Here is a 27,523-nt window from a genome sequence, read left to right on the forward strand (position 1 = left end):
AGTCTCGACAAAATATCAGGCGATACCATGGATGGACGGAGCTGTAACTTATACATACATGATAAAGAAGGATTCTTTGTGCCCGGCTACGTGCCACAGTTGGAGATGGAAGTTCACCAAAAATTGGGACCATACTAACAAAAATACGGTGGGTGCAATAGTCGCCCCCATTTTTTCAGCAAACGCCACCCAAGGCCATTTTGGACGGGTAGAAATTCCGTAGTTTCCAAGTCTATGGATAAAGCTCGCGTAAGAAGAATACGTCACGGTCGAAAGTCTTTGACGTCAATTAATGCATCATGACGTCATGCCTCCCTGAAGTCTTTCTCTCTCGCGCAGTGTGTGTGTTTGTGTTCATTTTGTGCACATGTGTTAGTGTTACTGTGTGTGTGTGTGTGTGTGTGTGTGTGTGTGTGTGTGTGTGTGTGTGTGTGTGTGTGTGTGTATGTGTGCGCACGCGTGCATGAGTCTGTACTCGTGTGTGTGTAAGTGTGTGTGGGCATAAGTGTATGTGTGTTTGTTTGGTGTGTATGTCCGTCTGTCCATATGTGCGTATGGGTGTGTGTTTTGTGTGTATGAAGTTTTTTTGTGAGAGAGTGAGTGAGTGCGTGTTAGTGAGTATGTGTGTGTGTGTGACTTGGGGTGTGTGTGTGTGTGTGCGTGTGTGTGTGTGTGTGTGTGTGTGTTTGAGAGAGAGAGAGAGTGTGTGTGTGTGTGTGTGAATGTGTGTGTGCATGAGTTTGTGTGTATGTTTGTGTGTGTATGAGTGTGCATATGTGTTTGTTTGTAAAGGTGTGTGTGTCCGACTGTCTATGTACGTATTTGTTTGTTTGTTTGCTTAACGCCCAGCCGACCACGAAGGGCCATATCAGGGCGGTGCTGCTTTGACATATATCGTGCGCCACACACAAGACAGAAATCGCAGCACAGGCTTCATGTCTCACCCAGGCACATTATTCCTACACCGGACCAACCAGTCCTAGCACTAACCCCATAATGCCAGACGCCAGGCGGAGCAGCCACTAGATTGCCAATTTTAAAGTCTTAGGTATGACCCGGCCGGGGTTTGAACCCACGACCTCCCGATCACGGGGCGGACGCCTTACCACTAGGCCAACCGTGCTGGTGCTTTATTACATAAAGGCGGCGTAACAATGTCATGGTTTTGGGTGGGAACTGGGGAGAGGGTGTTGTGTCACGCTCAACTATTTGCACTTGATTACAGTAGAGATTGCTTACCAAGTCTGTGATTCATGGTGTTCATAATCAAGAGTTTGCACTTCTACGTGAAGCCAGAAATACCCTTAAAATGATAACTGTTCTGTTTCTGTTATCTGAATGTGTATTGATTATCATTTTAGAACGTGTACATAAGCAGTCTGCTTGTTAACGTTCTTAAATGGTGTTATTGTTTGTTGTTGTATCAAAGAAAAAAATGAATAAAACACGCTTAAAACAAAATGATAACTGCAGTCGCTCTTCCTGTTCTGACCTCAAAGGCCTTCTCGTGTGTAAGATCAAGCGAGCATCCACAGATATATCGGCGCTTTGACTTCGGAGAAAGATTATTTGCGTGGTTGTTTACCTGTGTGTTTCCTGCTTCTCTGATTTTATTTTGTCTGTTTGTCACAGTCTCTCCCTTTCTCTTGTGTGTCAAAGCTCGAGCGCGCGCGCGAGTGTTTGTTGGTGTGTGTGTGTGTGTGTGTGTGTGACAGTGTGTGTGTGTATATATACTCTTCAAAAAAGGTTAAGGACCGGTCATGAAATGTTCACAATCTTTAAAATATTCGCCAAAAATCAAGGGTTTGACAATTTTATTGAAACGTCACTTTTTGTAATTAACAAAAGGGCAGTGAGTCTTGCTCTGGGAACATTTTTGGCAGGCAGTGTTACCGTGTCATTCTACACAGGCGGAAAAGGTGAGGTTTTCTTTAAAAAGGGGACAGTTTTCGAAGTCCTATGAAATCGGTGCAAGACATACCAGGACAAAAACCAGTAATGCACGTGCTACATTAGGGTTCCAGCCACGACATGTGCTCACAAATTTGTGTTTGTAAAATGAAACACTGACAAAATAAGGCAATGAAACAACATGCCCCTATCACGAAAACGGAGCGACTTGGATACAGCAAGGGCAGTTTGCTGGCAACAAGATGTTGTTTCTGCCAGGCAAGTGGTTCAGAGTGTTGCAGCGTCTCACTTCAACATCTTCGGACTGAAAGAATGGCTTCAAGCAAGTGGCAGAGTACAGTTACGACAATGTTATGGTCGGCCTACAGCCACCACAACAATGAAGGATCGCCTCATCCAAATGAAGGTCATGCAACAAAACAAAGGTTACAGAAAAAGGCAGCAGAGGCATCGACCATAAGCTGTCACCACACACTGTTGTCAGTAATCAAAGTGTTATAAACTGCTTACACGCGTTCAACTTCAGTGAAAGACGCCCAGTCCGCAAAACAACATTGACTGCCAACCATCCAGCTGCCCACCGAGCCTGGTGCACTCACCATGTGAGGTGGTTACGTCTTCGTAGGGCTCAGTTCTTGTTTACAGATGGGTCCCGCCTCTTCTTGGATCCTGCAGATGGACGCATCAGAGTCTGGAGGCTGGAGGCGTCGTAGAGAGCGCTTTGCAGATGGCGCTGTTCTAGAACGAAATCGTTCGATGGGGACTCTGTGATGGTCCAGAGAGAGATCACCTTACGTCGTAGGACATCTCACTACCGATTAGTGGGAGATTAACTAGTGATCGCTTCCGGGATAGGATTTTGCAATTTTTCGTTGTGAGAAATACTACTGTTGTGAATTTGAAATCAGAGGGTTGTCTATTTTAACAAGCTCTAGCGTTGTTTTCGCTGGCATGTTTGACGTGACATTTTCTGGAGACAGTCCTCAGTTCTTTAGTAAAACAATACAGAAAAATGTAAATCATTTAACCTTGTCATTTCCGTATGGCATGCGTTTCAAAAAGTGGTCCATAACTTTTTGTGAAGGGTATATGTGTGCGTGCATGCGTGCGTGAGTGTGTCAGTGTGTGTGCAGTGCGTGTGTGTGTGTGCAGTGCGTGTGTGTGTGTGTGTGTGTCACGTGCGTGCGTGCGTGCGTGCGTGCGTGCGTGCGTGTGTGTATGCCAGCGGGTCAGTTTATGGATGAACGTATTGTGGTGAATGCCGCGCGGACAGATATCCTGCAGTCCAATACTGATTACAGAAAATAATTCTTCAAGGGACAAAACTGTTCACGAAAAGTGGCCAGCCGCCTATCATAAGTTATCCCCCTTCCAACAATCATTCGCGGATTTCTCGTCCGCGTTTGAGGATTCACTGTTTATTTGTTGGTAATTGTTATCAAATGCGGAATGCATAGTGGACTTGACAAAGAGTCGCTGTTTTCATACACACACACACACACACACACACACACACACACACACACACACACACACACATACTGACACACACACACACCCATAATGATACACACCGACACACACATACATACACCCACACACATACTGACACACACACAAACAAACAAACACACACACACACACGCACGCACACACACACACACACACACACACACACGCACACACACACACACACACACACACACACACACACACATGCGCGCGCGCACAGAACCCAACTCAGGTTTAGCGAGTATACGGTGTACACATGTCTATGGTCGCGAGACACGCCAGAATTGAGCAATGATTCTCCACCAGTAGTTCTCAATCTGTTTAAACTTCGTGTGTTTGTGGTATGACTTGGTTTGTGCCGTGAACGTCTTCAGAGCTAAGGCAGTGATGATTGGTTGTTGGTTGTTGGTTGTTGGTTGTTGTTGTTGTTGTTGTGTCCCTGCGTGCGGACGTGCGTGTGTGCGTGTCACTGTGTGTGTGTGTGTGTGTGACGGTGTGTTTGTATTTGTAAGGGTGAGTGTGTGTGTGTGTGTGTGTGTATGGGGGGGGGGTACGTGTGCGCGCGTGCGTGTGTGCGCGCGCGTGTATGTGACGTGTGTTTGTTTTGTGACAGAGAGAAACAGAGAGAAGATGGACAGAGACAATAACGAGGAGAGTAGAGTCTATGCTAACAGTACGACACCCTGCTCATGTTTTTCAGCTAACTTTTATATACTCGACAAACCGCTGACAGTAAACAGTCCAGAACTGTTGTTTTCCACTTTGTTTCAGTTGTGGAAACGTAACGACCCAAGCGTAATCCCTTCAAGCCAGCTGGAGACAGACACAAAAGACCTTCTATAGCGGAAGGGATCCTGATATGGACCGGCTCATATGATGGATCACCTCCTGTTCTGGCAAACAAACGGTGCTAGACCGCTGAAACCAATTGTATTCGCCATATTAACCTCTTTGGATAACTTGCACATGTCAAAGCAATTGCGGACGCTCAAACCACAAAACATTTAGTGTTTTTTTCACTGACAGCGTTCACTCTAAATGTGACGCTTAAAACGGACTAGTTTCTGTGCCTCAAAAGTTGCTATATATGACAGCTAAGACTGTAATTGTGTTATCAGTTTAGCAGTATTGGCCCCGCTTTCTCGCGCAAACAAAAGATAATAGCAAAATCTCAAAGTATGTATTTGTCCCCTTATATAACATTCAACAAATAAAAGCAAAGAAAAGATAAAGACTGGTTTCAGCCATGCACCAATAAGCTTGCTGAAAATAACCTGCAACAAATGCTCAAAGTTTCGAAAAATATATCAAACAGTCTTCTTCACGTGCAAGTTGGTAATCTCCTTTATTTTCTCTCTGTTTTTGATAGGGTTCTTTAGTTTTGTGTTGTGCTTTAAATAACGTTCACATCGAGCCGAAACGAACAAATCTGATGTATATTTGAATTAGTCTGACTTGTCCACTGAGTTGTATCATGTTATTTTGAAGTATAGGCTGGGTTTTTTTTTACAAATATTGTGATGGCATATTCACGGGTCCATATAAGCCGCCAAGGCTCCTAATATGGACTAGTTTTGAATGATTCTGTATTCAATTTTTATAATAATAATAATAATAACTGGACATTTTTAAATGCCTAACCTATGGCTCTAGGCCCTTTACAAAAGAACATATATACAAAATAGAACACTTAAATGTACAACCTACATAAAACAATTAATCATACGGACAACAATCTCCACATGTACTGTTCACACAATATTCATATATACTATACACACTGTATAATTATACACACATACCCAGGGAACACTTTCAACAATCATACCAACTTTAAGGGAGAGGAGTACGTGCAGAAATGGAATGGAAAAGACATTAGGCCGGGTTGGTGTAATATTGTGTGAAAAAGAAAGTTTTCAACTGTTGTTTGAAAGAGCTGAGAGAGGTGCAGTGTCTGACAGAAAAGGGAAGAATGTTTATTACACTAATTCGTTGTAATTAGCCTTAACGGTCTACTAAAAAGAGAACAATTACTAAGCACAAAATGAAGCTTCTTCGTAAGAAACAAGTCGCGTAAGGCGAAATTACTACATTTAGTCAAGCTGTGGAACTCACAGAATGAAACTGATTGCACTGCATTTTTTCACAATGACCGTAGTCCGCCGCTTGTGAAAGTGAAAGTGACGAGCCTGTTTAGCGCGGTAGTGGTTGCGCTGTGCTGCATAGCACGCTTTACTGTACCTCTCTTCTCTTTACTGTACCTCTTTCTGAGCGTGTTTTTAATCCAAACATATCATATCTATATGTTTTTGGAATCAAGAACCGACAAGGAATAAGATGAAATTGTTTTTAAAACGATTTCGGAAATTTAATTTTAATCATAATTTTTATATTTTTAATTTTCAGAGCTTGTTTTTAATCCGAATATAACATATTTATATGTTTTTGGAATCAGAACATGATGAAAAATAAACTAACAGTAATTTTGGATCGTTTTATAAAAAAAATAATTTTAATTACAATTTTTAGATTTTTAATGACCAAAGTCAATTTTTAACCTTCCATGCTGAAATGCAATACCGAAGTCCGGCCTTCGTCGAAGATTGCTTGGCCAAAATTGCAATCAATTTGATTGAAAAATGAAGGTGTGACAGTGCCGCCTCAACTTTTACAAAAAAGCCGGATATGACGTCATAAAAGACATTTATCGAAAAAATGAAAAAAGATCTGGGGATATCATACCCAGGAATTCTCATGTAAAATTTCATAAAGATCGGTCCAGTAGTTTACTATGAATCGCTCTACACACACACACGCACAGACACAGACACACACACACACACACACACACACACCACGACCCTCGTCTCGATTCCCCCTCTATGTTAAAACCTTTAGTCAAAACTTGACTAAATTTAAAAGTGGTCCTATTCGGGGCAACTTCCCCTACCTACAACAATTATTCATACAAGCCGGCGCGACGCAACCCTATTGTACATAGAAGCCAATAATAGAAACTTTATCCACCATTACGTGGTGAGCCACTACTGAGCGTTTTGGACAAACCGACTGGTACATTACATCATAAAGGCTACCTGTGACAAACCGTATTTGACTTGTTCAGTTACCGTGAATACCATACCTAAAGACTCAACCAACGGGAGACTTCACGCATCGGTTTACCGCTGAAAAATGCGTGACCGTCTTGGTTACATATGCTTTACGGCTGGCGACAGGAGAGGGGAGGCGGGGGTCTTGTTGGGAGGTATCCTGCGATAAAACACAGGTAAGCGGGTGCCCTGTTACGAAAAAGAATGTTTGAACAAAATTGCCCCCGCAACGAGATTTATAGCGAGGGGGCCTTGTTTGAAGGTATCCTGCGGTAAAAACACATGTGAACAGGTGCCTTGCTACAAAAAAGAATATTTACGCAAAATTGCCCACACAGCGAGACTATGTATAGCGGGGGGGGGGGGGAGGTGGGGGAGAACTTGTTGGGAGGTATCCTGCGATAAAAACACAGGTAGATAGGTGCCTTGTTAAGAAAAAACTGAGAATGTAACAATTGCCCCCACTGCGATATGTATAGCACAATTAACCACGTTGTGCTGACCCCACATTGAGCAGTGGAGTCTTGTACTTATTGGTTGTGCAAGACTTTCAATGAAGGCATAGGAACAGGTCTCTACACTGACAGTTGCGTACACTTTTTGCGTTGTGTCTTCTCTGCGGGTTTACCATACTTTGGTCTTGAATAGAGAATACTACATGGCTTGCTGTGTCGTACCAGATCTACACGAGTTGTTTTTTTAGATATTGAACTTCGAGCGAAAGCAAGCCATGTAGTATTCTATTTATCCTACATACTGCACTTACGTGTATTTTACTCAAAACGTCCCGCAGTCGAGAACGCTTCTTTTAAAACATCGATCTCTTCCATAGCCTCGTGCAATCTCTTACGTCAAAGCAAAGAAACGTCACTCTGGAAAGTGTAGCGTGACGTGTTAGCTCTAAAAAATCATCGAGGGGAATTAGCGAGTGCAAATGTTTTTCCATAATGACGTTTGTCTCGGCGACTTTGGCATAACAAGCAGTGGAAAAACAGGTCCCTGCCAGACTTGCTTGACATGACATCATTTACATGATATACACACGTGTGGTTTGAACGATATTGTTATGTAATGAGTCAAGTGGTCTCTCTCGCATATGTAGGATACAAGGAGATATGTCACACGCTTTCCTTCTTTGCCACTACTAAAGCAAACGTGTGCAAGATTGTATGTTACACGCTTTGGAGCATGGCAAGAACGGATTCAAACTCGAAATCGTCCCTCCAAAAGCCCAAAAATGCACACACGACTTTTATTTCTCCTGCTTTTGTCGTTTCTTCTCTTTACACATTCTTCAATGCTGAGAATACTGAAAACGGCATCCCAGTAGACAGTACGCGAATCAGTGTAGCTGCCCTTGGAAAGTGGCTCGCTCACGAGGCCTGTTGGTCTGAATCTAGAAGGACAGAGTTGTGAACAAATATGACAAAGATCCCGAAAAGAACAAACATTTCGCGCATGCAGACACAGAAAGACGTCATAAAGAATGCGATGCTTCAAAAGATACAGACTGTGACGATGACTGTGACGTCAATCACACATACCGAGACGTCATTCATAGTTGTTCGGTCACTTCCGTCAAAAAGTAGATATCTCCACAATGGCTGCTCCTGTGTTTAGTTTTGTCAAGCGTGAGTACGCAGAACGTGTTTGTTCTCTCCTCTGTTGAAGCTGTGAGACATAAATGCTCTTCAGACTTGGTCGTTTTGGAGTTTTCTTCCACACCCGATAATCAACGTAATCTCGTGTGGAAGAAAACGTCTGTCACACGACCAAGTCTGAATAGCAGGTAATAGCACACATATAAAAATACTGCATTTCAATGTCTAGCCTCTCGACTAATGCGTTTCTTGCTCTCTCTCTCTCTCTCTCTCCCTCTCCCTCTCCCTCTCTCTCTCTCTCTCTCTCTCTCTCTCCCTCTCTCCCTCTCTCCCTCCCTCCCTCCCTCCCTCCCTCCCTCCCTCTCTCTCTCTCTCTCTCTCTCTCTCTCTCTCTCTCTCTATGCTACCACACAGCTAACAGATGACAATAGTCTGGACAAATGTGTATTATGCAGATTGCGAAATAAACATGTATGTAGTCAAAGGGCTCCCGCAGGGTGGTCCTTATAAGTACTAAGATTCCAGATTCTGTGACATGTCCCTTTGAACGCACAGTCCTATCTACGAAAACCCTTCTGCCCACCATCCCAGATCTGCCCTGGCTTTCCCATGGGACAAGATTAGCCGTTTACTTGGACACACTCCAACAATCAACAGCCTGACTGCTTCCTGCTTCCAGGGCCCGGTGCCATGGGCCAGCAGCACAGTCGGTCAGCTTTAGCTGAACGAGTGAAATGCAGTAATCCGACGAAATCGGGTTTCTTGAAAAAAGACTTCAGTCGTCCAACTGTTCCCCGTCTCACGGGGAGTTGCTCGATTACAGTGCTGCCCTCCCTCAGCACCGCGTTCGGAACCGCAGTTGGTTGACTAATTAAGCGGTGTTCCGACTGTCAGTGTGACCACCGCGAGTCCATGAAACCTGCCCCAAGTGTTTCTTCGGCTCTTTCTCCCCCTTCAGTTACTTGGTACGCTCATTCTGTCGGAGAGGCTCGTTAGATTACCAAGCGAACCCGTGAATAATAAAGTAACGAACAGACACAACACTCTACTATTAGTCTGTCGGGTGACAGTGATACGATTATTACAGTGAAAAGAGAAAAGTGATAAAAGAAAAGAAGTTAAACAAAAAGTTGTTTTTAAACAGACGCTGGGAGAGTGAATATCTAACACTTTTGAGGAACTTCTTGTGGAACCAAAAATCGTGCTTTGACGCTGGCGTCTTCCTGTTTTTGCCGGAGACCTTCCTGAACCCCTGAACAGAGGACGGAGAGGTAATTATTTTCGTGAACACTCAGTTTGACGTTCGCTGCAAGGGCAGTACTCTTATTATTATGCGATATTTGTGTTTTTGACCAAAATGTGATATTTTACAAAGATCGAGACAGTCATTGTTCTCCGGAATCGCGCTAGCAGTTAAATGTAAACAATGAAACGATATCTGTGTAAGATGACTAATTGGGGTGAACAATACAAATAGGGCCTTACGTTTATGTATCGATCCATTTTACTTAGAATTCCTTTTATTTTTTACGATTGAACGCACAAAACATGCACTCCTTTGTAGTCTCGGCCGGCCGCCTAAATATTATGCGATCGAATCGTCTTCTGACGCCAAATGGCCCAAAGAAAGTAAAGCCAACGTTCAATCGATACATTTTGTCTATCAACAGAACCTATGTAAAATAATTGCTGTTCAAATGTAATTACAAGTGCGTTAGTGCCTGCGTGTGTGTGTGTGTGTGTGTGTGTGTGTGTGTGTGTGTGTGTGTGTGTTTTACAGTAATATTAATGATAATCATATTGCAGCCGCCTTTTCCATTCCATATCTTGCAAAATAATTCCTGTTCAAATGTAATTACAAGTGCGTGCGTGCGTGTGTGTGTGTGTGTGTGTGTGTGTGTGTGTTTTACAGAAATATCAATAATAAACTTATTGCAGCCGCCTTTTCCATTCCATATCTTGCAAAATATTAAAGGCTTGTGCGCGTGTTCATACCTTTTTTGGGGGGTTAAATACAAAAACAAGAAAAGTTGGTTCATGGAACTTTAATTAAAATCAGAACATCGTTTTCACAGAGTCTTGAAAGTAAACTGATAACAAGTACAACATACGCATAGTAACAAGAGGATGAAAAATGTAAAATGAGCTTTAGGTGGTGGTTTCTTCAGAAAATTAAGTGTTTAATGGAAATCAGATCTGAGTAGGCCTACATACGAACGTATTGCGGGGAAATAGCTTAGTCGGTAGCGGCGCTGGCTTCAAACCCCGTTGTCGCTATCGGCGTGGGTTCAATCCCCACGTTCGGCGAGGGATTTATTTCCCAGAGTCAACTTTGTGCAGACTGTCCTCGGTGGCCGAACACCCCCGCGGTGTGCACGCATGCGCACAATAAAGAACCTAAGTTCACAGCGAAAGTCTCAGGGCTTGGAAACATGAATACACACATGCAGGAAAAAGAAGAAAAAAATATGGGTAGCGCCGTATACTGTATGACAGCTCGCTTTCCCCAGGGAGAAAGCAGCCCGAATGTCCATGAGGGTCACCTCACAGGACTATATAAAATCTTATCCTTATCCTTTTTATCCTTTTTTTTAGCGCCAGCGAACGCCAAGAAGAAATCCTTTCTGCAGGGATAAACGATCTGCCAGTTTCTATACTTTCTATACATGTGATCAAATTGTCCACCGAGAGCATTCAGTCTCCCTTCGTGGTGGACTGGGCGTTAAGCAAACAAACAAATAAGCATTCAGTCTTGTTGTACTTCGTGTGTTTGTGGTATGGCACTATGACTGTTATACCGTGTTACGCTTGCTTTGTGTCGTGGCCGATAAAGAGATAATTTCATGTGCCGAATAGTGTACGCGTTTTGGCGCCAGACCGAACTTTTAAAATCTAAATAATAAATTGACAGCTTGTTACACAAACATTCTTAAATCATAAAAGAATTCTTTTTTCATCAAGACAAGATCAGTACAATTCGAAGTTTTGAAAATTTGAAAAAAGAAAAGCCCGGAAGCAGGGTCACGCAAGGTCGTGGTTCTCGTAGCAGACGACGGTTTATACCTATCGCCAGTTCCTCTGAACAGTCAAAAGCCATCGCCAGAGTTCTTGTGAACCACAGCCATTTGTTTCGTGCATTGTCAGAGGTACTTAATAACGTGCTATTGCAGATAAGTTCACAGCGAGTCGCATTCAAATTACTATTTTTGTTTGTTTGCTTAACGCCCAGCCGACCACAAAGGGCCATATCAGGGCGGTGCTGCTTTGACATATAACGTGCGCCACACACAAGACAGAAGTCGCAGCACAGGCTTCATGTCTCACCCAGTCACATTATTCTGACACCGGACCAACCAGTCCTAGCACTAACCCCATAATGCCAGACGCCGGGCGGAGCAGCCACTAGATTGCCAATTTTAAAGTCTTAGGTATGACTCGGCCGGGGTTCGAACCCACGACCTCCCGATCACGGGGCAGACGCCTTACCACTAGGCCAACCGTGCCGGTTAGCTGGGTGGGTGGGAGAGTTGATGTGTTCATTCGTTCGTTCGTGTGTTGACTGGGTGCTTGCTTGCTTGCTTGATTGATTCCTTGCCTGTGAGTTGACATAGATTGACAGCTTTTACATAGATGAATAGCTGACCTATTATCTGCTCCAGGTTGGTGGCTAGCCCTGCAGGTGCTGGAAGCGTTGGGCGTGATTTGCGTCACCCTCTCCTGTAGCTGTGTCATCTTCGAGAACTGTTTCACTGACGCCTCTCGTGCAGGAATCGCTGGGTATTGTATGAGGTGAGGTTTTCTGACAGCAGTATAACAGTGGAAATCATGGTTTTGTCAGATTTTTGAAGGTCTTGAACTTCAAGGGGGTAGGTGGGTGAGTTGATGTGTTCATTCGTTCGTTAAGGGGGGGGGGGTAAATCAAAATACTGTAATTCCCTGAACAGTCCTTAAATAGACTAGTTTTGGAAATAACTCCTTCGGGTTTGTAGGTGTTGAGAAGAGTGACCTTTTCTTGCAAAACCTCCGACAAACAAAGGATGGACCAATCACTATATGTATTAGCGAGGGCTCTGTCGCAAACACGTGGACCGGAGTACGTGTTTCCGACAGACCCCTCGCTAGGGATTTGTCCATCCTTTGTTTGTCAGAGATTTTGCAAGAATAGGTCACTCACCCACAACCCTAACAAACCCGATGGAGTTATTTTCAGAATTCGTCTATTAACAAAAAAAGCGTGCGTCAAGGCGAGCTAAAAGTATCTTTGACATGAAGTTATTTCTAGAATGTCCGGAGTCACTGGTGCTTTGTGTGCGTATGTATGTGTGGGTGGGGTTGGTGGTATTGCTACACATCCGCTGCACATTTAAATCTGTAACTCATTTTGCCCTGTATGTCTAGGAGGTGATACTTCAGGGACTATATGGACCATCAATTAAATTGTATGACATATGGTTCCACGTTTGAAAATGTCTGGACTGTTACGTTTTAATGAATCAACAGGAGCCTTATTTGGGAATGATCGGCTGCTTCGTCTTCATGGGAAAAACGAAATCCAGTTCCAGCATTCTCTACTCCTCGTACTCTTGGTCATTCTACCTCGCCATCATCGGCACCGTCGTCGTCGTCATCGCTTCAACCGTCATTGTCATCTTTGGCAAGGCAGCGGGGAAATCGTTGAGGACGACGGGGCCAAAGGAGGCCCCAGGATCCTCCGACTACTCCCGTCGCTTCTCACATCTGTGGACCGAGCAGAGCTCCATCGACCCCATGGACCTTCACATGTCCACAAAGGCATCGTCCGCCATGTCGCATGACGTCACGCCTAAAGCTTCCAATACCACTCCTGACAACAGCAAAGGCAAGGCCTTGTAGGAGACGTCCGTGGGCGATTTTGGCACACCCATTTAAATGGTCGACCACCCTTGTAACTGTTCCAACGTGTGCTTCAATTTGCACGACGTGGGAAAAATATATACATGTACATAGTAGACCACCCGTGTAACTGTTCCAACGTGTGCTTCTATTTGCACAACTTGGGAAAACCATATAGATAGTAGACTACCCATGTAACTGGTAGACCACCCATGTACCTGTTATAGCGTGTGCCTCCATTTGCACAACGTGGGACACCTGTGTAACTTGTAGACCACCCATGCAACTGTTCCAACGTGTACCTCCATTTGCACAACTGACGTGGGACACCCAATTAACTGGTGGACCACTCATGTAACTGTTCAATCGTGGGCTTCCTTTTCGTTTATTTGGTGTTTAACGTCGTTTTCAACCGTTCAAGGTTATATCGCGACGGGGAAAGGGGAGGGGAGGGGGGGGGATGGGATAGAGCCACTTGTTAATTGTTTCTTGTTCACAAAAGCACTAATCAAAAAATTGCTCCAGGGGCTTGCAACGTAGTACAATATATGACCTTACTGGGAGAATGCAAGTTTCCAGTACAAAGGACTTAACATTTCTTACATACTGCTCGACTAAAATCTTTACAAACATTGACTATATTCTATACAAGAAACACTTAACAAGGGTAAAAGGAGAAACAGAATCCGCTAGTCGCCTCTTAGACATGCTGCGGAGCATCCGGTAAATTCTTCCCCCTAACCCGCGGGGGGAACGTGGGCTTCCATTTTGGCAACGTGTGAGAATGTTGTGTGTACATTTATGATTTTATAGTGTCTTCGTGGTTTGGATTAAAAAAAGAAATAGTAACGCCTACATTATGTGATTAATTTCGCGCCAGCGCGTGCGTGTGTATACATGTGTGTGTATGTGTGTGTGTGTGTGTGTCTCTCTCTCTCTTTCTTTCTCTTTCTCTTTCTCTGAATATCTCGTATTATGTCAAAATCTTACACCACATGATACTTTTATTGAACATAAACAAGAATGTTTCAAACATACATGCTATACGAACAAGCTAATGGTATCTCTTGCTTCCATACGTACAGAAAATAAAAAAGCTCTGCGCTGTAAATCCATTACAAGCTTGAGAAGAAAACAACTCACGTCAAAATATATAAAATGAAAAATAAACCACAACAACATGTACACAATTTGTCGGCCTGAAACAAAAAGTGTAACAATTAAAACCCCGGATTAGATATCATCGTGATGAGTGAGGTTTGGCTAGCCGAAACCCAATGACCATGACGGGTTTCGCTGATCTCCGCGAATCATGCGTGCAAAGGTGAGGGGGTGCCTTTATTTGGGCACCCTTCCTTTTACGACCTGTGGTTTCACGATTTTCGCAATAATTACTGAACTCTCGTCATGACGTATGAATAATAATATTGTCATTATTTTCACAAGTTTTCGTTCATAAATAACGGGGTACCAAATTTCATATTTGACAATTTCAAGTGTGAATGGTTCAGGTGTTACGTGGATTGTCGAAGTAAAAGCCAACCTGGCTATTTGTTTGATATGTGGAACCATCACAGCATTGGATTCGTGCTTCCGAGGACAACGATTGTTATCATTTATTATCAAAGACCCAATCAATGTTGACAATTACCGCGAAGACTCATGGTCAATATGCAACTAAGCTTTGTAATCGGAATATGCACAGGGACAAGTTATAAAACACTTAAAAAGAAAGAAACATGCTAAAAACTTACTGAACTCACAAATATGATGGTAGCTCTTAATATTATTATTATTATAGACTGGATGAAAAGCGTTACAACAATTTACGTTTGAGGTCACTTGCAAGTATGACGTGATTGCTTGACATTCTCACGTGCATTGGGACCCTACGGCCTCGGTCGATAAAAATGAAACAGAAGACGCTCCCCTCGGTACCTAACCTGACCAAAGTTCTATCATCATATACTAGGGGTACCATGTGCCACCCTCCTCGTAATACCCAGGTACCTAGCTTGATCCAGATCATCATATACTCTGGGTACCCTGACCACCCTCCTCGCAATACCCAGATACTTAACATGACCAAAGTTACATCATCATATACTCTGGGTACCCTGTACTACCCTCCGCGTAAAACCCAGATACCTAACCTGACCCAGATCATCATATACACTGGGTACCCTGTACCACCCTCCTTGTTATACCCAGATACCTAACCTGACCCAGATCATCATATACACTGGGTACCCTGTACCACCCTCCTTGTTATACCCAGATACCTAACCTGACCCAAATAATCATATACACAGGGTACCCTGTACCACCCTCCTCATAACACCCAGGTACCTAACAGGGGCGGACGAGGGGGGGGCACAGGGGGCACGTGCCCCCCCCCCGAAAAAAAAAAAAAAAAAAAAAAAAGATTTTTCCATGCTGATTTTATGACCATTTCTAAGTTCAAATGGCACCAGATGGCACCATTTTGCTTCTTTGGGCAAATTTTTTTTCCGGGGGAGCATGCCCCCGGACCCCCCTAGCAAATTCGGCCGCTTCGCGCCCATCACATTCACTTTCGATTCAAAGTGCCCCCCCCCCCCTTACAAAGCAACTGATCCGCCCCTGCCTAACCTGACCAAAGTTACATCATCATATACTCTGGGTACCCTCGGGTAACCGGATCGTAGTGGCCACGGATGACCACCCGGGGTAGGCGGAACGGGGTGAGCTCCATGATGTTGGTGGGCGGCGTGGCGGTGCCAGCAGGGACCAAGATCTCCAGGGGGGGCAGAGTGACCATGCTGCCTCCATAGCGGGGGTGTCCGTCCTCGTACAGGCGTCGGACGGCGGGAGCGTCCCTTCTGACCAAGTCGACTCTTGTCGGCATGCTTTGACTGCTGACCACGCCAAGATCCGCCTCATTTCCGGAAGCGGTGCGCATGGGTCGATGAGAGGAGACACTGGCGGCAGCATCGGTGTGCGGTAAGGGTTCCAGCTCATTGACGTCGCGACGGTAGGCTGTGAGGTTGGTTGTGTGAGGGGTTCGAGGCAGAACCTGGACCAGGCCGGGGCGTGGGGTCAGGGTGTTGACCACGTAGAGGCTGGGATCCTCCCGGTCGCTGTGGTAGTCCTCCAAAGGCAGCTGAGGCGGAGGCTGAGGCGGAGGCGGAGACGGGCCCTGGGACAAAGGCGAGGGGACGTACTGACCTTTGCCGTAGTACGCCGTGTACGGCCCGCTGACCAGTGATGCAGGCCCGTTCCAGTCGACGTACCTCCCATCGTTGAAACCGCCATTCAGGTACGGACCGCCACCCCCGTAGAAACCAAGATTGTACGGCCCGGCGTTCCGGTCACCAGGGTACCTCCGGGGCAGCGTCCCCTCCCGGTCCCTCCCTCCCTCCAGGTAGCTGGAGCCGTGCATGTGAGAAGACTGGAGGGACTTGGCGTCAGTGTCGTCGTTGTGGTGGTTGTGGTCGTGGTTGCAGCAGCAGATCTTGGGGATGAAGATGAGGAGAGCGGCGACGAGGGCCAGGATGCAGGCAGCCACGTTGAGATAGAAGGCCCAGTCGTAGTGAAGGCTCTGGAAGGCTTCCACACTCTCCCGCGAATAGCCCAGGTACACCATGGCCCCGCTCAAGCCCAAGAGGGCTGTATGGAACAGAAGATACGATGAGGTGAGTTGAGATGGTGTGAAATTAAAGACAATAATGACATGAGATTGGTTGGTTATTATTGTTTATCGTCTCTTCAGCAGTTAATTTGTTTGTTTGCTTAACGCCCAGCGGACCACGAAGGGCCATATCAGGGCGGTGCTGCTTTGACATATAACGTGCGCCACACACAAGACAAGTTCAAGTTTTATTTGTCCATAACCCATGGGGGCATTTTGAACAATAAATACAATCAATACAATCATGATATATGCTAATATAGTAAATAAAATAATAAAAAATTAAAAAAATTATGAAAAACTGTTACAAATTCTATTAATAAAGTCCAAAATATTCTTTTGCAATTTCTTTTTCTTAGTAGCAAACAACTTTTTAAATTTAAGTGCATTAGGTTTTTTCCAATAGTAAGGTGGTAACAACTCAGCTCTTTCTTCTTTGAAAAAATCACAGACAAATAAATAATGGAATTCATCTCCTATGTCTTGTGATACACATTTGGTGCAAGTTCTTTCTGACCTCGGGATGTTAAGATATCGTTCTTTCTGTACAGGCGAATTGTTGTTTAATGTTCTAAACTTCATCATTGAAACACATTGCTGATATGTCAGGTGTGTGACATATTCTTCACTTGCAAAAATATCTTTAAACATTCGATAGTTCCAAAACATTTTTTTTTTCCAATTTCTGTAAACCATTTATGGATATACTGGTCATACAAGCTTCTTTTTACTTTCCTTTTAAACCATGCGCTTGAGTATTGAACATTTTCTTGAAAAGTCCAAAGGCCAGAGAGACCAATTTCATTTAAGGTTTTTTCAATAAAACATAAATAATTAGATTCAATCATCTTGTTGATATACAATTTATAAGTAAAGCAATACACAATACTTGAAAATTTATTTTTATGAATAGGACTAATCAGTTTATACCAATAGCAAAGCATTCTACATTTCATATTAACATCTAGTGGATATCTTCCAAGTTCACCAAATATCATAGCATTTGGAGTTGCAGAAGTCGCAGCACAGGCTTCATGTCTCACCCAGTCACATTATTCTGACACCGGACCAACCAGTCCTAGCACTAACCCCATAATGCCAGACGCCAGGCGGAGCAGCCACTAGATTGCCAATTTTAAAGTCTTAGGTATGACCCGGCCGGGGTTCGAACCCACGACCTCCCGATCACGGGGCGGATGCCTTACCACTAGGCCAACCGTGCCGGTCTCAGCAGTTGATTCTATTCGAGACCGAAATACGTGATAAAACGGGACCGTTTTAAAAAGTACAGGGTAGTAATGTGCTTGCTTGTCCGCACACACTTGCTCACTTGCTTACTCGGGCATACCAAGCGAGCAAGATTTTCAAAACAACTCAAAATAGTACTTTAGTGCTTTTAGTTATGCGCGATAGAAATCTCCTTAATAAATAAATAAAAATACATGAATGAAATCGAAAAAGAACACAATGTGTTTGTTTTTTCTGTGTTTCCTTTTGCTTGATTGATTATGTGGAAGAAAGCAGAGGACTAAGTGTTTCAAAACAACCCTATCATAGGGCTGTAACGTAACGTAGATAGATACAAATTATCAAATATATCAATGAACAGGCAGCACAAAGATTTTGAATGCTTGCTTTTATTGATGTTTGCTGGATAGTTACAGGGAAGATTTTTCAAAACAACCCCCAGTAAGGCTATAGAAACAAAACAGAAGTGAGTAAGTCAGTCAGTCAGTCAGACTGTCAGTCTGTCAGTCAGTAAGTAAGTAGGTAAGTAGGTAAGTAAGTATACAGCGTTTTGTTGCTTGCTTCCATTCGTTTTGTTAAAAAAAAACCGAGACGGGAAACTGTTCGTATCGAAAACAAGACGGCGGCCGATATATATTTCTGCAACAACAACAACACACCAAAACAACGTTGAATGGATAAGGGACGTAACCGCGCACACTTTGCGGAAAACACAAGTACCTTATTGTCGAACACCACGCCCTGGATCGTGGTACGGCTGACTCTATCCCCCGCAGGTGGTACACCCCTTTCTATCCCCAGCAAGAACGACCACATGGTAGGTGTCTCCAAACTAATGCCTTTAAATAGTAGATAACCAAACAATCTTGTATTTAATGTTGTATCATGCTGACTGGTACTTACCGGACAAGGTTATCACAACTTCAAGGACGAAAGAAGAACCCAGATGTTTACGGCGACAGTTGTAGAAGATTGCAACTCCAATGGCCCCTACCATACCAACAAGGCCCAGCACTTGCAAAATGCGTGTTGCCTTTAGGTAATCTGCAGCGATACAAATAATTGTCAACGGTGTACTAAGAGAAAGTTTATGTTGGTGCACTCTAAATTGAAGTGTTCCACTTTTAAACACTTTCTGTAACCAGTTTTCAACACATCGTGACGTAGTACATAAAAGATTACACAATGTCCTATTTTTAACTCACAATAGGAATCCCGAGAGACTTTCTTTGCTTAGTGGGGCACTTACGGGGGTTGAGGCTTGCCACACTGTGATGTTGGTTTTTTGGACTCAATACTTCGTCTATTTACATCCCAGACAGGGCCTCAGGAAGCATGTTCACAATGTGCAATTTTTGTAAGACCGCGCTTCAAACTAGTCCGATCATTCCACTGAATATTTCTCAGCTTCTGTTTTAATCTGGTTAAAGTATGCGGTGAACCCGGTAAAATGTAACAAGTCGCGTGAAGCGATATAAAAACATTTAGTAAAGCTGTCGGCATCAAAGTAACAGATTAACACACAAAAAACAGTCATCGCCGAGACTATATTAAGAAGTCTCGACGAACCACACTCAAAGACCGGGACGGGTCACGCTCGTCTCCGCGTAGCATGCGCACGCAGTACTTACTTAACTTATTTTCTGTCATTCTGAGCACATTTTAAGAGTAAGCATGACATATGTATATATTTTTGAATTCAGAAGAAATTGAGGAATACGATGCAATCAATTTTAAATCTGTTACTGAACATTCGATTTTAATGACAAATTTAATGACCATTTTTACGCTGCCGAGCTGAACTTCAATCTCGTAGTCCGGACTCCGTCGAAGATTGCTTGATGAAAATGTCAATCAATTTGATTACAAAATTAGGAAGTGACATTGCTGCCTCAACTTTCACAAAAAGCCGGATATGACGTCATCAAAGACATTTATCGACAAAATGAATAAACACGTCTGGGGATATCATACCCAGGAACTCTCATGTGAAATTTCATGAAGATCGGCCCAGTAGATGTCTCTACACACACACACACACACGCGCACACACGCGCGCGCGTGCACATACACCACCACCCTCGTCTCGATTCCTCGCCAATGTTAAAACATGTAGTCAAAACTTGACTAAATGTAAAAAAAACAAGAAATTCCTACGAGGTAGGAAAAACACCCCCGTCAAAGGGAAATAACCTTCTCAGTTGGTGGCAGTGACTGAGTGAGAATGGTTATTTCCCTTTGAACATGAAGATGTCCCTCTATAAGTCCTTGTATAATTTTAATCCACCAATAACTCCCTAACCGTGTGTTTGACTGGTCCCAATTTTTGTAAGGACCGTCTCAGGAATGTATAGAACCTGTTCACCAAGTTTGGTGACGATCGGTCCGTTCATTCTTGAGATCTATATGCGAACACAAACAAACAAACAAACAAACACATCGAGCGTGTAAAAAAAACGATCTTGAAACGCATACCGATAAGAATACATAAGGTAAAAGTGCCGAATAAGGAATACAGCCTGCTTTCGCCGGTTTGTCCAAAGCTTAATACAACCTTTTACCTTATATGGAAATTAAACCAGTCGCGTAAGGCAAAATTACAACATTTAGTCAAGCTTTGGAACTCACAGAATGAAACTGAACGCACTGCATTTTTTCACAATGACAGTAGTCCGCCGCTAGTGCAAAAGGTAGTGAAAGTGACGAGCCTGTTTACCGCGGTAGCGGTTGCGCTGTGCTGCATAGCACGCTTTACTGTACCTCTCTTCGTTTTAACTTTCTGAGCGTGTTTTTAATCCAAACATATCACATCTATATGTTTTTGGAATCAGGAAACGACAAGGAATAAGATGGAAATTGTTTTTAAAACGATTTTGAAAATTTAATTTTAATCATAATTTTTATATTTTTAATTTTGAGAGCTTGTTTTTAATCCGAATATAACATATTTATGTTTTTAGAATCAGAACATGATGAAGAATAAAATAAAAGTAATTTTTGACCATTTTATAAAAAAAATAATTTTGAATACAATTTTCAGATTTTTAATGACCAAAGTCATTAATTAATTTTTAAGCCTCTATGCTGAAATGCAATACCGAAGTACGGCCTTTGTCGAAGATTGCTTGGCCAAAATTGCAATCAATTTGATTTAAAACTGAAGGTGTGACAGTGCCGCCTCAACTTTTACAAAAAGCCGGATATGACGTCATAAAAGACATTTATCGAAAAAATGAAAACAATTCTGGGGATATTATACCCAGGAACTCTGTCAAATTACATAAAGATCGGTCCAGTAGTTTGCTCTGAATCGCTCTACACACACACACGCACAGACACACACACACACACACACCACACACGCACACACACACACACACACACACACACACACACACACACACACACACACACACACACACACACACCACGAACCTCGTCTCGATTCTCCCTCTATGTTAAAACATTTAAGACGCGTTTCACCATATAAGGAACATAAATTGCAGTCAAAGAGTGCAATAAGGCCAACAAGAAAAATATGTCTGTTTCCGGTAACATCGCCGAAAAAAAATAGGGTCGGTCGGTCTTTTTTTTTCTTTTTTTTTTCTTTTTACATTTAGTCAAGTTTTGACTAAATGTTTTAACATAGAAGGGGAATCGAGACGAGGGTCGTGGTGTATGTGTGTGTGTGTGTCTGTCTGTCTGTCTGTCTGTCTGTCTGTCTGTCTGTGCGTGTGTGTGTGTAGAGCGATTCAGACTAAACTACTGGACCGATCTTTATGAAATTTTACATGAGAGTTTCTGGGAATGATATCCCCGGGCGGTTTTTTTCCTTTTTTTCGATAAATACCTTTGATGACGTCATATCCGGCTTTTTGTAAAAGTTGAGGCGGCACTGTCACACCCTCATTTTTCAATCAAATTGATTGAAATTTTGGCAAATCAATCTTCGACGAAGGCCGGGGTTTGGTATTGCATTTCAGCTTGGTGGCTTAAAAACTAATGAGTGAGTTTGGTCATTAAAAATCGGAAATTTGTAATTAAAATTATGTTTTTATTAAACGATCCAAAAATAATTTTATCTTATTCTTCGTCATTTTCTGATTCCAAAAATATATAAATATGTTATATTTGGATTAAAAACAAGCTCTGAAAATTAAAAATATAAAAATTATGATTAAAATTAAATTTCCGAAATCGATTTAAAAACAATTTCGTCTTATTCCTTGTCGGTTCCTGATTCCAAAAACATATAGATATATGTTTGGATTAAAAACACGCTCAGAAAGTTAAAACGAAGAGAGGTACAGAAAAGCGTGCTATGCAGCACAGCGAAACCACTACAGCGCTGAACAGGCTTGTCAGTTTCACTCCGTTTTGCACAAGCGGCGGACTACGGTCATTGTGAAAACAATGCAGTGCGTTCAGTTTCATTCTGTGAGTTCGACTGAGCTTGACTAAATGTTGTATTTTCGCCTGACGCGACTTGTTTTTACATTTAGTCAAGTTTTGACTAAATGTTTTAACGTAGAGGGGGAATCGAGACGAGGGTCGTGGTGTATGTGTGTGTATGTGTGTGTGTGTGTGTGTGTGTGTGTGTGTGTGTGTGTGTGTGTGTGTGTGTATCTGTGTGTGTGTGTGTCTGTCTGTCTGTCTGTCTGTCTGTGCGTGTGTGTGTGTAGAGCGATTCAGACCAAACTACTGGACCGATCTTTATGAAATTTTACATGAGAGTTCCTGGGAATGATATCCCCGGACGTTTTTTTCTTTTTTCCGATAAATACCTTTGATGACGTCATATCCGGCTTTTTGTAAAAGTTGAGGGGGCACTGTCACACCCTCATTTTTTAATCAAATTGATTGAAATTTTCGCCCAGCAATCTTCGACAAAGGCCGGATTTCGGTATTGCATTTCAGCTTGGTGGCCTAAAAATCAATTTATGACATTGGTCATTAAAAATCTGAAAATTGTAAAAAAAAACAATGTTTTTAAAACGATCTAAATTTACGTTTATCTTATTCTCCATGATTTTCTGATTCTAAAAACATATAAATATGTTATATTCGGATTAAAAGCAAGCTCTGAAAATTAAAAATATAAAAATTATTATTAAAATAAAATTTCCGAAATCGATTTAAAAACAATTTCATCTTATTCCTTGTGGGTTCCTGATTCCAAAAACATATAGATGTGATATGTTTGGATTAAAAACACGCTCAGAAAGTTAAAAAGAATAGAGATAAAGAAAAGCGTGCTATCCTTCTCAGCGCAACTACTACCCCGCTCTTCTTGTCAATTTCACTGCCTTTGCATCGAGCGGTGGACTGACGATGCTACGAGTATACGCTCTTGCTGTAAAAATGCAGTGAGTTCAGTTTCATTCTGTTAGTTCGACAGCTTGACTAAATGTTGTAATTTCGCCTTACGCGACTTGTTCTTTCTTACGTTTTGTTAACGTCTTTTTACGTGGGTTTTTTTTTTTTAACGCTTCCTTAGTTTACTTACAATTATTTAGCACATGTTTTTGACCTAGATATATTGAAACTTAATAAAGTATACTTGACTTCGGGTTTTTTTTTTGTTTTTTTTTTGGTTTTTTTGTGCGAAAAGCAAAAAAAAACACTTTAGGGTCGGCGCTTAAAAATAGGGTCGGTCGGGTTACCGGAAACAGACATATTTTTCTTTTTGGCCTAAAGCAGCGATCTCAATCGTGAAGAATAAACCTTCGTGGTGGTCAACGCATGGGCTGGACGTGATCGATGGTCAATGCGTGTGTGCCGGATCCTTTGCGGAATGTTTGTCAAACAGTTTCATGTGCTTTATTTCCTTTCCTGGACACCTGGTTTGTGGTTGACGCAAGTGACGGAGTGACGCAATCATACAGACCAACGCTTTATGTGTCCTACTCTGAAGGCGAATGTCCGGCTGTCTGTCTGTCTCTCCATCTCTGTCTTTCTCTCTCTCTCTCTCTCTCTCTCTCTCTCTCTCTCTCTCTCTCTCTCTCTCTCTCTCTCTCTCTCTCTCTGATTTTTGCAAAAAGACGGATATGACGTCATAAAAGACAATAGTCGTCAGATAGCACAAAGTACGAATGCGTGTGATATTGGACCTATGTGAACCATAAGATGAATTGAATTTGCAAAAAACAGTTTTGTGTCCGTTCGTACTGATTTTGACGAACAAATGTGTGCTATCTGACGACCATTGGAACACACAGAACTTGTAGTGGGGGCCTGTTTTACTCTGATCTAACGAATGTGTACGAACGGAAGCGCTGTTAGTACGAACGGAAACATGCACTTTTGTACGAACGGAAACATGGTGTATGAACGGAATCTGCATGTTTTCAAAAGACAAGTGATTGTACAGAAGCCATGGGTTTCTATAAACTTCTGTTCAAGCGAAATGTCGTAACAGGCAATGGTTTTGGTGATCATGTGCAAATCAGGGGTCAGATTCGATAATAGTAATTTTTAATAGAGCTAGAAAAACAAAAAAATGTTAAAAAATCAGGCAATTCTGCCACGTTCGGCCCGCGTGTGTTATCATGAGGATTACTAGCACATTGGTACTTATCGTACACCATAGCCCAACCAATTAGCTACCTTATTCTTGCAATATCAGAAAAGCGCGCTGCCCACACGACTTACCGCCACGTTTTTTTCCCCAAGCAAGTGCCGAAAAGGAGGCTGTATGAACGGAAACATCCTGCGGACGAACCGAAACATCCGGTGTATAAACGGATTCAGTTGACACACCGTGGTACTGGTCTATCGGAAAACAGTAAGTCAAAACTTGACTAAATGTTTAAAAAGATTTTTTTTTCTTAATAATAATAGGAAAAACAGGCTTGCAGATTTGAAAAGAAGTGCTGCAAGCTGACTGACAATAGTATACAAGATGTTTACTTGGAAAAAAAACATTACAGAAGAATGTTTAGCAATCGGGACATTAATCTTCGAGTTGGCACACTTGTTGTGTATGTTTTACTCACATTGCATCGGTGGGACTGAAAACTGTCATGAATCCTGAAGAATTCTAAGGGGGGGGGGGGGGGGTCTGGGAGCCCCCAGACGCTGAAGGATTTGTATAATTAACAACCAAAAAAACCGTCACCACAGACATTACGAATCCGGATTTCCGGCATATGCCGGAATAATCCCACCCATGACATTGGCCAAAACACTGATCACCACTGGCACTGTTATCATGGAAATATTGCCTGTGACGGTAATCGTTTAACTAAAAAGGCAATACAGGGGGTACACCTTCGTCTGTTTTTATCAAGAGAAGGGAAGTTACCCGAAAACTGTACACGACGACAACACTTGTCATCGTCAATGAAAATTAGAAGAAACACACACACACACACACACACAATCACACACACACACACACACACACACACATTCATGTATAACACCCACTCATCCCCCCACCCCCCGCCTAAGAAAAACAAAACAAAAACCGTTACCTTCGTCTGAAGAAAAGCTGTGGTTGAAGCAGCTCCCATTGTCTGGACAGAGGAACCAGATTCCGATGTTAAGAGAGGGGTCAGCACGAACCCAATAAGGAGCCACGTGTCCAACGGCGTACAGGACAGTGGCCAGAACAAGACACACCACGCCACACAGGTAAGCTCGGCTCCTCTGGGACCACACATACCTGTCCATTTTTGTTGGTCAGTTCAAACAAAAAATGACGATGGTGGAGTGAAAGTTTACTGTTGTACGTGTTGCCGTGTTGGTGAAGGTGAAGACGGTTATGTCCAATCGTCTGGCTTGTAGATGTTCTTTCTCTCGATCTCTCTGTTTTCTTCTCTTCTTTTTGTCTACGGTTTTCTTCTCCTTACTGGTAGCAGTGACAATCACAGAATAGCTCAAGAATAACACTTTTATTTTTATTTTGGTATTGAATTATACCCTAGTTCCAACAAAAAATGCCAAATGCCCAACAACAAAATGAAAAACGCAACCAAAGCTAAGAATCTTTCCTGTCGTATGATTCAGCGAGAAAACCAGTAGTATCAACAATATCAACCGAGTCCTTCAACATTGAAAAAAATGCGTGTTTCCGATGTCCACTTGTCAAACTTTGAATGATATTTTTCCCATTGCCTTTGCACTCTTTCAAGCAGTGCACAACACGTCTGTCGCGTACAAATGTCCCTTTTAAAATGACCACCGACGTTCCAGTATGTCTGAAATGCGAGTAATTTTCACGTGCGAACTCATACAAACCGCACGTAAAATGCGAGAAACAGGCCTTTCGTCTGCCACTCAAAACTGAAGGATGACTGGCTTAAATTTTGTCCCATCAATTTTAGGTTCTACAAAAATCGCCTCCGATTGCTTTTCAATTGTACGTCTCTCTCATTCTTATTTAATGCAAAGGGCGTTTTCAGGATCTAATCATGTCAATTTTAGTTTGTATAAATGCAAATCATGACGTGAAGCGAATGTTGTTTCACGCTTGACTTAACTCGGAGGCAATGGGAACGTAATGTGTCATAAAAAAAAACAAGTCGCGTAAGGCGAAAATACAACATTTAGTCAAGTAGCTGTCGAACTCACAGAATGAAACTGAACGCAACGCAATTTTTCAGCAAGATCGTATACTCGTAGCATCGTCAGTCCACCGCTCATGGCAAAGGCAGTGAAATTGACAAGAAGAGCGGGGTAGTAGTTGCGCTAAGAAGGATAGCACGCTTTTCTGTACCTCTCTTTGTTTTAACTTTCTGAGCGTGTTTTTAATCCAAACATATCATATCTATATGTTTTTGGAATCAGGAACCGACAAGGAATAAGATGAAAGTGTTTTTAAATTGATTTGGACAATTTAATTTTGATAATAATTTTTATATATTTAATTTTCAGAGCTTGTTTTTAATCCGAATATAACATATTTATATGTTTTTGGAATCAACAAATGATAGAGAATAAGATAAACGTAAATTTGGATCGTTTTATAAATTTTTATTTTTTTTTACAATTTTCAGATTTTTAATGACCAAAGTCATTAATTAATTTTTAAGCCACCAAGCTGAAGTGCAATACCGAAGTCCGGGCTTCGTCGAAGATTACTTGACCAAAATTTCAACCAATTTGGTTGAAAAATGAGGGCGTGACAGTGCCGCCTCAACTTTCACGAAAAGCCGGATATGACGTCATCAAAGACATTTATCAAAAAAATGAAAAAAACGTTCGGGGATTTCATACCCAGGAACTCTCATGTCAAATTTCATAAAGATCGGTCCAGTAGTTTAGTCTGAATCGCTCTACACACACACACAGACACACACACGCACACACGCACATACACCACGACCCTCGTTTCGATTCCCCCTCGATGTTAAAATATTTAGTCAAAACTTGACTAAATATAAAAATGTCCATAGGCACAAGACTTGCAGTATTCGATTTCTTATGCTTTACACAACCTTGACGTTTTTAAAAGTTCAAAATGATAACCCAAAACAAATCGTGTTCTACACTTCCCAAATAAAAAATAAATCAAGAAAAACAAGATACAATAATTATCAGAAAGTTTAATGAAGTAAAATACAAGGCATCGATCCACAAGTACACGAACCAAATTC

General features: G+C 42.4%; 1 protein-coding gene across 1 annotated transcript; it reads right to left on the reverse strand.

Moving 5' to 3' along the window:
• Positions 1-13,992: 13,992 nt before the first annotated feature.
• On the reverse strand, positions 13,993-26,260 carry LOC138958734 (uncharacterized). Its single transcript, XM_070330007.1, has 4 exons — positions 25,400-26,260; positions 18,828-18,968; positions 15,633-16,654; positions 13,993-15,355 (listed from the first exon to the last, which is right to left on the reverse strand). The coding sequence occupies exons 1-3, from the start codon at positions 25,596-25,598 to the stop codon at positions 15,648-15,650; spliced, it is 1,347 nt and encodes a 448-aa protein (XP_070186108.1). The 5' UTR covers positions 25,599-26,260; the 3' UTR covers positions 13,993-15,355; positions 15,633-15,647.
• Between the last annotated feature and the right edge of the window lie 1,263 nt (positions 26,261-27,523).

The sequence above is a fragment of the Littorina saxatilis genome, linkage group LG2 (assembly GCF_037325665.1).
Source record: "Littorina saxatilis isolate snail1 linkage group LG2, US_GU_Lsax_2.0, whole genome shotgun sequence".
In the NCBI taxonomy this organism is placed as follows: Eukaryota; Metazoa; Mollusca; class Gastropoda; order Littorinimorpha; family Littorinidae; genus Littorina; species Littorina saxatilis.

Excerpts from the sequence above, each read along its gene's own strand:
- LOC138958734 (XM_070330007.1), bottom strand. The coding sequence starts at position 25,598 with ATGGACAGGTATGTGTGGTCCCAGAGGAGCCGAGCTTACCTGTGTGGC. Across the intron at positions 18,969-25,399 it reads CAGCTTTTCTTCAGACGAAG|ATTACCTAAAGGCAACACGC; the intron begins GTAACGGTTTTT and ends GTATCGCTGCAG. Across the intron at positions 16,655-18,827 it reads AGTTGTGATAACCTTGTCCG|CCCTCTTGGGCTTGAGCGGG; the intron begins GTAAGTACCAGT and ends TGTTCCATACAG.